This window comes from Cyprinus carpio, chromosome B20, assembly GCF_018340385.1.
Source record: "Cyprinus carpio isolate SPL01 chromosome B20, ASM1834038v1, whole genome shotgun sequence".
Lineage (NCBI taxonomy): Eukaryota > Metazoa > Chordata > Actinopteri > Cypriniformes > Cyprinidae > Cyprinus > Cyprinus carpio.
Genome location: NC_056616.1, coordinates 2,955,971 through 2,968,592, shown reverse-complemented (window position 1 = coordinate 2,968,592; position 12,622 = coordinate 2,955,971). Strand labels below are relative to the sequence as shown.

General features: G+C 39.4%; 1 protein-coding gene across 1 annotated transcript in view; it reads left to right on the top strand.

Moving 5' to 3' along the window:
- Positions 1-12,622, top strand: part of LOC109054520 (band 4.1-like protein 2) — a 101,496-nt gene that overhangs the window by 83,657 nt on the left and 5,217 nt on the right. Inside the window, 9 exon segments of the mRNA XM_042746172.1 lie at positions 1,857-2,015; positions 3,855-3,947; positions 5,174-5,227; positions 6,505-6,880; positions 6,883-7,052; positions 7,938-8,066; positions 8,328-8,426; positions 8,927-9,007; positions 10,309-10,420. Coding sequence (XP_042602106.1) covers positions 1,857-2,015; positions 3,855-3,947; positions 5,174-5,227; positions 6,505-6,880; positions 6,883-7,052; positions 7,938-8,066; positions 8,328-8,426; positions 8,927-9,007; positions 10,309-10,413 — 1,266 coding nt within the window. The 3' untranslated portion in view covers positions 10,414-10,420.

The window sequence follows — 12,622 nt, the reverse complement described above, 5'->3', positions numbered from 1 at the left end:
AAACTATTAGAAACCACCAAAACAAACTCCAAACTTTGGTGTAGCCAGATTAATTCAGAAATGATGTTACAGCCATTAGAACTGAAGAACGAATGTGTGATGTCATTTGAAAGTAAATCTCACAGAAACAAGGTTTGTAACAGTTCACCAACAAAACAAATTAGGGACGCATGATAGTAGGTTTTTGCCAGATCCGATATGCCAGTATTTTTCAAATCACTTTGGCTGATTCCGGGATATGTTTCCCTTTGTTTTGAAACACCACCAAGTCCCCCCTGTGCAGAAATTATAAACAAATTATTTTTAATTTTGGTTATTTTTGAGCAAAAACTTATTTGTTATAAGTAATAAACTTTATTAAAGTTATTTTTTTTTAATGAGAGTACATTGAAAGCCTTGAAAATAACTGTAATAAAATCAATCTCTGCTGTTTTTTATTTTGTTTATGTTTTTTTCTCAGACAGATTTAATTATTTTAACATTTTATTTGTGGATTTAACATTAATAGATGGTCTAAAGCAAAAGAGCTTTAAAAAAAATAGAGCTCCTTATATTTAAGTTTTCATAATTCACTTTATTTGACCCTCTAACTTTTGCACTCACTATTCTAATTCTATTTAAATAAAAAAATACAAATCTAACTACCTTTCTAATCTTTTTGTATTCTATCTGTTTTCTTTTCATTTATTATACAATTATAAAAAAAGATCTCTAACACTAGCTTGCTCTATTCTTTTTCTATTCTATCTGTTTTCTTTTTATTTATTATATTATTTAAAATCCCTTGCTACAAATACTGCGTTAAGCTAACTGAGACTTGTTATAGCACTTATATATCATTGCTCTTTTGTTGTTTTTGATTGCTTCCATTGTCCTCATTTGTAAGTCGCTTTGGATAAAAGCGTCTGCTAAATGACTAAATGTAAATGTAATGTAATTCATTTGAAAAATATATGACATATTAGTAAATAATCATAATTCAGGCAAAAGTTCACTCAAGAATGAGCACACTGCTGACGTGATCTTATCACTATCACACCAGAGCACATGTGAGATATCCGTCTTATCAGCAAGGCATAGCGGCATAATGTTTTCAAATCGGCCGATGTTTACATTTTAAGCCTTTTTTTGGTCAATTCCGATAATGTTCAGATAATGTTGTGCATCCCTAGAAAAAACGGGTGGTTAATTAAAGTTTGTTTGGAGTTTGTTTTGGTGATCTGAAAGTCTGCACTGGCGAGCTGTGTGTGGAACCACTGAAAGAAACTCCAGACGAATGATGTTTTAGCCAGTTTTATTCAAAATGATGTTACACCATTAGAACAGAAGAATGAATGGGTTAACAAATGTGTGACTTCATTTCAAATTAAATCTGGCTTAAACAAAGTTTGTTTCAGTGGTTCAGAAATTTGCTCTGGCGAAATGTTTGGAGCCATCGAAACAAACTCCAGATGACCCAGATTTTGTTTGTAATGATGTCACACCCCATTCGTTCTTCACTTTCACTAGTATATCAGGGCCTTCCCAGTGTGTATTTATGTCCCTCACAACCTCATTTTCTTTTGTCTCAAATTACTACTGAAGCAATAACGTTGGACATCATTAGTTACTGAAAGATGTTCCAGAACCGGACCGCTCTGGTCCAGATCTAGCAAGCTTCCTAGCAGCCTCCTGTTAACATCATGAGTGCACTTGAAATATTAACTCTCTATGTATGCTGAACGGAGCTCAGGGCTCGTCGTCCGCCGGGGTACGTCAGGGGAGCAGTGAGGTTCGACTCTAACGGGACTCCACTCTCTACATGACTAATGTGCTGGTTGTTGGTTGTCCCTTTGTCCTCCTGCCTGCTCTTGGATGACTTGGATAAGACCCAGGAGGATGTGTTGAAACATCAGGCTAGCATTAGTGAGCTCAAGCGCAGTTTTATGGAGGCTACGCCCGAGCCCAGGCCCAGTCAGTGGGACAAGCACCTGACGGGCAGCCCTGCCACCACCCTGCGCCTGCAGACTCATGGGGTACGTGTGCTTCTGCTCGGGATTCGGACGCCTCCTCAGACGCTCTGCATGCCCCTCTCGCTCTGCTCTGCTGAGAAGCTGGTTTACTCTGGGTGTTTTCTGTTGCACGGTGGGACAGTTGGGAAAATATTGCGTAAATAAGTGTCTTCTAATATTTTATTGAATAATGGGGTGTAACGATTCACTTATTTTTGTCAGTGCATCATTTACAAATCCTGCCAGTGCATATATGTGTCCCTGGAGCACAAAAGCAGTCTTAAGTCACTGGGGTATATTTGTAGCAATAGACAACAATACATTGTATGGGTCACAATTATACATTTTTCTTTTATGGCAAAAATCATTAGGATATTAAGTAAAGATCATGTTCCATGAAGATATTTTGTAAATTTCCGACCATAAAAATATCAAAACTTAATTTTTGTTTAGTAATATGCATTGCTAAGAACTTCATTTGAACAACTTTAAAGACGATTATCTCAATATTTTGATTTTTTTGCTCCCTCAGATTCCAGATTTTCATATACTTGTTTCTCAGCCAAATATTGTTCTGTCCTAACAAATCATACATCAAACCTCAGTTTAAAAAAAATTGACCCTTATGATTTTGTGGTCCAGGGACACATACAGTATCACATTGATCTTAAAACCTGTATTTTTAAATTGTGACCCATTTGTTTCAGTCTTTAAAAAAAAGTTTGCAAAGGAATAGTATGCAAGGTGTTCTCAGCTTTAAAGAAAAAAAAAAATGTTATCAGAACATTGCACCCTTTGTTCTATTCTAAGTAGCCCGTACGGACACATATTTAATGTGTTTACTCGTTTTATTACTTAAAACACATTAGGATAAGCATTCATATCAACAGTAGTACTGTATGAATGCACTTAGAAAAACATGGAATCAAATCATTATTCAAAATTAAATTGAATCTCACTGTGAATCTGATTGCATTGGTCTGAATTTGCATTCAACTTGCTGTAGGGTTTTCCAAAAACACATTGAGCTTAAAAAAAAAATGAATAAAAAATTATTTCAAAACAAATATCAGATTTTATTCCTGTTTTGAAATGTGTTTTGAAACAACTCTTTTGGACTGTCTTTCTTTCCCCACTGTAATGACTAGAAATGGCAGCAAGTGACCGACTTCAGTGCCCCTGAGAAGCCTCGCTAACACCTGTCTCTCCTGACGACACTATTGTCTGGTTGAGTCTAAGTCGATTTAAGAAGACGACCCATAATCCCAACTGTCTCACACACACGCACGCCTCCTATCCTCTACACCAGCCAATGGCGATGCAGTTCTCAGTCTGATCGGTGCATCTGTTCACTCTTGATTGGCTCTTTGAGTTCTGTTGTTCATGCTGTACGTTTGCTCATTCTGTCCTTTGGTTTCCTCACTGCTCATGAATATTTTGTGTTTTCTAGCAGAATGCTTCTCTCATTGTTGAGGTTTGCTCAGTTGCAGTCACATTGTCTCTTTCAGCTGTGCACATGCTCCCTCTGTTTATTTGTATGTTTTGAAGTTACTCTTTTATTAATCATACCTGCCAATGACTATATTGCACATTTTTGCATGTGTGTGTGATTTTTGCATTTTATTTGCACCCGTTTCTTGATGCCGTCACCTGTTGAACACTGTTACAAACACTGTTGTTCGCACACATGCTCTCTGCTCTGTTCATGTTAAAATGCTTTACTGCTATTCCTGTAGTGTGTGCATGTTGTGTTAGTAGCTGTTCTCTCCTCACTCTGTTTCTCTCTCTTGTTTCTGTTTATGTGTCTGTTGTTGTTCTTGCACCTGCTCGTTTCATGTCTTGCCCTTTGCACAACCCCTGTAGAGTCTGGAAGAGGAGCTCACCTCTCTCTTTCTGAGTAAGGCGTGCTTCTCTGGGCTGGCTGGCTCCTGCAGTACCGCAGCTGCTCCAGCAGAGGCCAGTAAACTCTCAGCCATTACTGCTTCTGTCTGTCTCTTCATCTGGCCTGCTCTGGCTTTCTGTCTTCATGCAGCTGCTTACGGCTTTATATTCTCCACTGCCACATGTCTGCACCTCTTTAAAGCGAATCAAGTTCATGCTCAGATCTGGCAGTCAGTATTGATCCAGCCCTCGCTGATGTGTGAAGAAACACCGTGTGTGTGGGCACATAAAAATAATGTATTACTGTTCAAATGTTTGAGGTCAGTAAGGTTTTTTTTTTTTTTTTAGCCTTAAAGATCTCCAAGGCTGCATTTATTTGATTAAAAATGCAGTAAAAATAGTGAAATATTATTATGACTTAAAACAGCTGTTTTCTATGAGAATATCTGTTAAAGTGTAATTTATTTCTGTGATGCGCAGCTGTATTTTCAGCATCATTACTCCAGTCTTCAGTGTCACATGATCTTCAGAAGTCATTCTAATATGATGATTTGCTGCTCAAGAAGCATTTCTGATTATTATCAATGTTGAAAACAGTTGTGCTGCACAATATTTTTGTGTAAACTGATACATTTTTTAGGATTCTTTGTTGAATAGAAAGTTCAAAAGAACAGCATTTATTTGAAATAGAAATCTTTTGTAACATTATAAATGTCTTTACTGTCACTTTTGATCAATTTAATGCATCCTTGATGAATAATAGTATTTGATAAAAAATAAATATTAATGACCTTTTGAACAGTAGTCTATAGATGCATTAATTATTTCTTATACATCTAACCGCAGTTCAGAAATGGACAACAAATGTAATTAAATGTACAATAAAGCCATCAAAATCAAAACATATAGTCATTATATGCCACGATATGAATGAGACCTGAGAGCTACAGCTCAGTTTATACACTCATACATCCGTCTGTGAATCACACACATGAGAACAGCTCATAAACATCCAGTAACAACATAACTAGCAAATCATTTCCATCTCTGCCATTGTGTGTGTGTGAGAGAGAAACGTCTTGTTTGTGATGTTTCTGTTCACTAGCATCACTGCTGACTACTGTCCCGTCCACCGTCTCAAACCCCATTAACTGTCTCGGGTCATCCGATCACTCGCGGTCAGCTGAGACACGTGTCTCGAATGCATCTCCTGTGATCGGGTCACACAGGCAGGTCTCGTCCCGTGAAGGACTCCTCTGAGAGCGTGTGTTTGAGTGACTGTGTGCTATGATTACCTCCAGGTTCCACAGAACACCCCTCCCCGTCCCGGGACGGACAGCAGAGACGCCAGCAAGGTGGTCCATCGTCCTCGCTCGGCCTAACACCTAACATCACCTGAGCAAACACACACCTAACACTGCACACACACCTCATCCTTGTTCCATTGCAGACATCACGACTCCAGCCCTCTTCTCTCCATCTTCACCAGATTGATCATCCATCTGTTTGTCCATGCATTCATTCATCTCAGCTTGTTATGATCCTCTCTCTTTCTCATTATGTTGCTTGTTGATTGTATGTGTGAGGTGTTGCAGTGTTTATGGACCGTAGTCGGAGGAGATGTTTGATTCAGCACAAATGAGAGCAGTGCTGTGAGGGACAGATGTACAGTGTGTTCAGTCTGATGCTTACTTTAAGAAAAATGAAGAAGGCACATTTAATTGAGAGATGAATGTGTATGTAATACAGATGCCTGTCCAAATACCCACACTTACAGTCTTGCCCTTAACACACACTAACATCTCGAGCCTTAGTGTATCCCATCATGCATCATGTTCTGGAAATATATCGTCAGACTTTATGCCCAGATCTCACGATGGGTCACGAAAACCTTTCCGATGCAAGTTAAATATTAATCATAATTAGATATTACAAACAATTTGATAGTAAATCAAAGTGTTGCATGTTTTATTGGTGCAAAGACAGTATATTTATTTTGTACAACAGTTGCAATGCTTTTTATCACTTAATTAGAAGCACCACAAAGTAGATCGTCATCTGTTATAGGGACTGCTGAACAGACATTTAGACGTTGATTTTAAAATGCAAACACTTGCATTTTTACAACACTGTAAGTGTGTCCCATCAGGTACTGAAAAGTTTGACACACAGTTGTGGTCTTCATCCTCACTTGAACACTTGAACCAAATACAGGAAATACGTCATAGAAGTAGTCAAGAGCAAAGACCACAGCTGTGGGTATTTGGACAGGGCAAGAGATTGTTCACAACTAAAGACGACGACTTCTGCTTCTTAGAACCGCTGCAATGTTTCCTCTTGTTTTAGGCACCAGACAAGACGAGGTTTACTTCTAGTAGACTGTTTTGCTGCTTCTCAAGTGTGCATCACACATTTCAGTGCGTTTTTAAGGTGCACAAAACTGCACTCATTGAACAGACTGTACATCTCTACATCACAGCTTTGTTTTTATTTGCTTTACACTGACATTGACTTTGACTAAGGTCTGCAGGAAGTTTGTTTCCTTCCGTTTTTGTTCTGTGGTCATGGTTTATGTTCTTTGCTTTTCTCTCCATCCCTCGTGTGTGTGTGTTTGTGTGCATGTCTGGTGTAGAGCGCAGAGGTCAAACCTGAAGGCAACGAGGTCATAGAGGTCGTGGAAGAGACCGTTGTCATTGAGGAAGTCGTCAAAGCCAAACCCAAAAGCTCCACCCCTGAGGCATCGGTTCCCGTGGAGACGGAGGTCAAGGAGGAGAGGAGTTTATCATCGGACAGCGAGAGTGAAGATGAGGCGGAGTACCACGCTCAGCCACCCAGCACGAGCATCTCCACCCAGCAGATCAAAGAAGAGCCCGAGGAGGAACAGGAGGCGGAGCTTTCTCAACAAGCCCCGCCCTCTGCGATAGAGTCACAGCCATCCGCAGAATCAGTTGATCCCGGCCCTGCGGCGGAGGAAGAGAAAGCAGCGCAGCCTCATGAGGAAGAGCGTACAGACAAGCCACTGCTAACGCGGACGAAGCTCCCAATGGACACGCCCCCCAAGGTGAAGCCCCGCCCTCTCCCCAAACAGCTGCCGCCGAGGAGGAGGAGCCACACATCGTGAACGGCAGCGCTTCTCGTGTGGAAACAGAGCACCTGCCGCAGGTTATTTGTTGTTCGGAGGTAATTGACATCCCGAGCTGAGACGGCTGCCTACACTTCCCCTGCGCCGCCACTCTTCTCCTCATCTCCTCTTCCATTTCCCACTCCTTCCTCCTTCCTGGACGAAGATCCTGCTTTATCAGCGCAAGGCTGAAACCTCTCTCTAGCCTGTCTTAAAAGAAGCGATTACAGTATTAATGAAAGCGTCTTAATGTTTGTCTTTCCATCCTCTCGCCTTTGAGTTGATTTTTTTTATTCCATCCTGCTCAGCTACACACACACACACACACACACACACATATATGAACACAATATTCTGAGTCGCTGCATGCCGGGGCTTGCATCTTGTGTTCTGCATGTCGTGTATCATTGCATGGAGCTTTGTGGTGCATGTTTAATACAGTATAGTGTACCTGATATCATAATTATATGATAAGTACGTTTATATTGATTCTTGGCTCTGCTGGTAGAGAGAGAGAGCAGCAGAAACTTCAGTAATGCCACTAAAATGATTTGATTGCACGGATAAATAGCACACATCTTAAGTATTAATAGAAAAGCACAATATAGTGACTGATATCTGATATCGTATCCACACAGCACTATGTTTTGTGTTTTTGCATGTGTGTGTCGTCCTGTAAACACTGCCAAAGATCACAGGAACCAAAACTGTACTAATGTACCGTCACATGGTCATTTGGAATCTTTTTGGTTTTTTCCCCCAGTTTGTTGACTGCATGCATTATACCAAAGACGTCTAGTTTACAGTGGTGTGTTTCTCTGAGCTGCATGAGCTTCCTCTCTGCGTTGTGCTGTGTAGCGGTGGTGGTGTGTGTGTGTGTGTGTGAGACGTCCGGACGCCTCTTGTACCCGTGCGTCACACTGACAGCCTCTGTCTCTCCGTAGCCTCCTGTTGTGAAGACTGAGATGGTTACGATCTCAGACACGTTTGCTGCTCAGAAGACGGAGATATCCACTAAGGAGGTCCCCATCGTTCACACAGAAACCAAGACCATCACGTACGAGGCCGCCCAGGTGAGAGGGGTCACATGATCCTGTGAAGTTGAAATCGTAGTCTTAAGTGTACATGTGTATATTCTCTTGTAAAATACATTCCCTCAGCTTTAATGTGGCTGTGTTTTGTAGTTTAGCTCACTACTTTTTCAAACTAAATCCTGTCAAGCTGCTCATAATTTTGTCATTGCTTCACCAACATTGACTAAAACGGTTGGCATTAATGCAGAGTCACGCAGCTGTGTTGAGTGTTTGTTTGTTTGTTCTGTCTGTGATTGACAGCTGGATGGTAATGGAGACGGGGAGCCAGGCGTGCTGATGACTGCTCAAACCATCACCTCCGAATCGCTCTGCACCACCACCACCACACACATCACGAAGGTAACACACACACACTCTGGCTGTGACATTATGAGATATGAGAGAGGTTATGAGATGAATGATCCTGTTCAGGATGTAGGATATTAGCTGACAGGCAGGAGTAGAGCCGAACTTCATATAGATGCGAGAACAATCTTCATTTCTTCTCCTTGAGCAGGTTCCTTTATATTTTAATGTCAGAAGTGAGTTTAATGTATGACCAGTTTTTAAAGACAAAATCAAATCAAAACCCTATTTACAATGAAAACGTATTTATTGTGAAATTTTCACTCAGAAATTGCTGGTAAATTTGACAAACAATTACAAGGAAACAGCAAGTAACATTGAATTAAATGTGAGATTTTGATATAGAAAGACTGAAATAGTATTTTAATGCAAAAACCTACACCAACAATCTTGTAAAAAATACAGTACATTTTAAAACTTGCAGATAAAGTGCTGTCCTGTACCTCTGTTCAGTGTGGTTCACATCATGTCTGTGTCTCTTTAATGATTGACAGACACTAAAGGGCGGGCAGTCCGAAACTCGCATTGAGAAGCGCATCGTCATCACGGGAGACTCTGACATTGATCACGATCAGGTGAGGCACACACACACACACACACACACACACACACACACACACACACACACAAACTGTCGTCTGTGTACATATATAAAGCCAGATGCAAACTCTTTGATTTTTGCCTGAGTCTGTTTTTAGACATTGTAAATGTCTCAGACTCGGGTTTGTGTCTGTAGGATCTACCGCGTGTCTCATTATTTAGCGCTTCCTTCAGCATGGTCTTCTCAGGGTTTGTTGTGAAGAGCTAACAGTCAACAAATTCCCTCTTTTGCCCAGAGCTTCTGACTTTATTTAATCTGTCTACACATTTGCTTAAACTTGCTTTGGTTTGTGTGGATGTCAGGACACAATCTGATTAGTCCGTAATAAAGTACATGTAACAGCAGCATTCAAGTTAGAAATTGAATAATCATACGTAAAAACAAAACACTATGTAGTCTTCACTGTATAAATTAAATATACATTGATTTTAATTGAATCTACTAAAGTTGTAAGAGGTACTAAAGCAGTGAGTGTGTTTTTATTCTTCACATTAACAATACAGACAGCAGCAGGTTTATTAGGCTGCTGTCACTTTAAGACCGAATGCACTGATCCAGTATATTTACACACATCTGATTTTCTTTTTATTTATTTATTTCCACTTAAGACAGAGAAACTGTGTTTATGTGAACATTGAGCTTTTGACAGTTTAAGCACAATATTACACGAGAGAAATCTCACATGCTATGTTAGTTAAATAGTTTGAACAGTGTAAACTGGCAAAGCTTTAAAAAATGCAGTAAACTTTGTGATAACTGAAGTCAGTCAGTCTCTCAGTAAAGGCAGATTGTGAAGACTTTTTTATCATTCACAATCTAATATCATCATGTTGCCCTACGTACAGTCTGACCTAAAATACAACTGGTTTCTTGCGGTTTTTCTTAGCGTTTATTGAGTATTTCAATGGGTTGATATTGTACGAGCAGAAGTCACACACTGTGCAGCTGTGATTGAGCTCATGATCCTCAGCCGCATGACGACAGGCGCTCGTTTTAGCCGTGAGGTGTTTTTGTCCATCTGTGTCGTATGACGCACACACGCACGCAGCTTCTGATTGGTCGGGAGCATGCACACAGGTTACCATAGCGATGTGACATTAGCCATCCTCTCAGACTGAGAGCTGTTCACGCAGGTCCCAGCATCAGTTGTTCACATGCATGTATGTTTCCCATCATCCGTTTGCGTTCATTCTTGTGTTGGGTTGTTCATTATTTTCCTTTAAACCTTTTGTTTGCTATTGTTTGTTTGTGTTGGTTTACTGTGGGCGGGCTCAGGCGTTGGCCCAGGCTATAAAGGAGGCCAAAGAGCAGCACCCTGACATGTCCGTCACTCGCGTGGTGGTCCACAAAGAGACGGAGCTGGCCGAGGACGAGGACTGAAGGACAGGTAAGAACATGGCAAAAAGCTCCACTCAGCCTGCTCCGGCCTGGCTCCTCCTCCACTGCGAGCCTGTCGTTTCTCCCCTTTTGTTTGTTCTTTTTCTTGTATTCATCTATCCTTTTGTGTTTGTCTCTTTCTTTTCACTGTCCTGGGTCTGCTCAGTTTCTCATTCGGATTCATTGCGGGTTTATGGGGTTATCAGACTCTGATTATGAATGACAAAATAACCTTATAAGATTCATACAGTACATGGTTGAGTGCGTAAATCAACCTTGTCCTGTTTTTGTTTTGTCAAGTTTTAGTCTACGAAATGTATTTTCGTTAAGCATTTTAGTCTAATTTTAGTCAATAATCTGTCACATTTTTCTCATGCTGTATAATGGTTAAACTGATAAAAAAAAGGAAAGAAATGCTCAAAATTGTAATCATGATGATAGTTTTAATTTGAGAAATTTACTTTTGCATTTCAGGTATTGCACTTTAACCAGTAAGCAGAAATCAATAGAATGCCAGCTCATGAACATGGTGTATTTTACCTCATCTAGTGTACTGATTTTTTTATTGGCTATTTATTATATAAATTAATATCAAAGACTTATGCACGCTCTCCATCTACATTATGAAAACTGGTAAAAAAATAAATAAATAAAATAGTAGTTTTAATAGTAATTCCAATAATCCCAAATTGCAATAGCCTATTTCTCTTTTAAAACAACAGCGGTTGAGTAAGCGCATCTACTCAGTGACCACAATCACAAACAAAAATGTAGTCAAGATCTCATGACAGAACACAGACCGGCTGAGTGATACTTTCATTAGACCGCTAAACTCCAGCTTGTTTGTCATGTTTTCAGATTATTGACGGCGTCACAGAAAATTAGCAAAACACCAGGCAGAAAATGTATCCTTGCAACAGAGAAGCTCTGATTCGGGGATTTGAACTCTTGATATCTGGCAACCGCACACAAGAAAGCTCACGTAATAAAGGCTCATACAGCAGTCTGCAATAATATGTCTCCTTTTTTTTTGAAGAAAATAACTTTTTTTTATATATATATTTTAGTCTCGTTTTTTAATGTAAACAAAATTGCATGTTGACGATATAGTTATAGTTATTGTTTATTGACCTTATCATCTCGTCTTCTCGTTTTAGTCATAGCTCAACAATGAACATTTTTCGTCATAGTTTTCATTAACAAAATTAACACTACCAGTTACACGACAAAAGGCAAAACTAATATAAAGCTATCAGGATTTTTTTTTTTTTTTTTTACATTTCTTTATAATTTTTGACCACAAGGTGGCGCTGGCCTGAAACTTTGAGTACCTTCAGGGCATGGTGGCAAAGACATACTTAGTCATGTAATGGTACACCAATGCATTTGTAGCATTTTGTCAAAGTTTAAAATGGTCAACATGGATGAAAAAAAAATGGATGCCATTCGACTCTGCATGCTGCTCCAAATATAAAGAGACCAGTCTTCAGCTGTTCAGAAGTTATGAGGAAAAACAGCTGGTTTTCATATCTCCTGACCACTAGTTGGCGCTGTGCTGAATCAGTGCAGGTACTCACAAGTCTTGGTTGTCATAACACACCAAATTTGGTCTCAATATGCTAAAGCACTGAGGATAAATAGCCTCAAGTTCATTTTGGTTTGCTCTTTGATGAGTTCTTTTACATCATTATAAAAAAATTTAATAAATAAACAACCCTCAGTATAATAATATTATTTTTGCCTGGACAAGATAAGTCATGCCATGACATTACATCTTTTCTTTCATCAGTTTCTTATAAATATCTAAATGGCTAAAGTCTAATCTCACTGTAATCAGCACAAACTAGGCTATAATAATATGTGAGCAGCATGTATGTACATGATTGTGTTTTTGAGAAAAAAAAAGTTATGCGTGGTTAGTGAAAAAACTAAAAATGTTAAATCACTTGAATAAGGCAATAAAACACATACAGAAAATTGGTTCCCAGATATTTTGAGAACTGGAGCTTGTAGCCCTAGAATTGTTTCTTTCTAAATGATGTGAAAATCATCTTGTTTACTCACTTACAGAAAACAATATATTGATTTAAATTTTCTAAGACACTTTTTGTTGGTAAAAGTCATATGCGAGTAGGGGCGTCAACTATCATGAATTCACACCTGAGAAGACAAAGGCCTGCATAATGAGCTGCATAATGAGCCATTCAGTCAG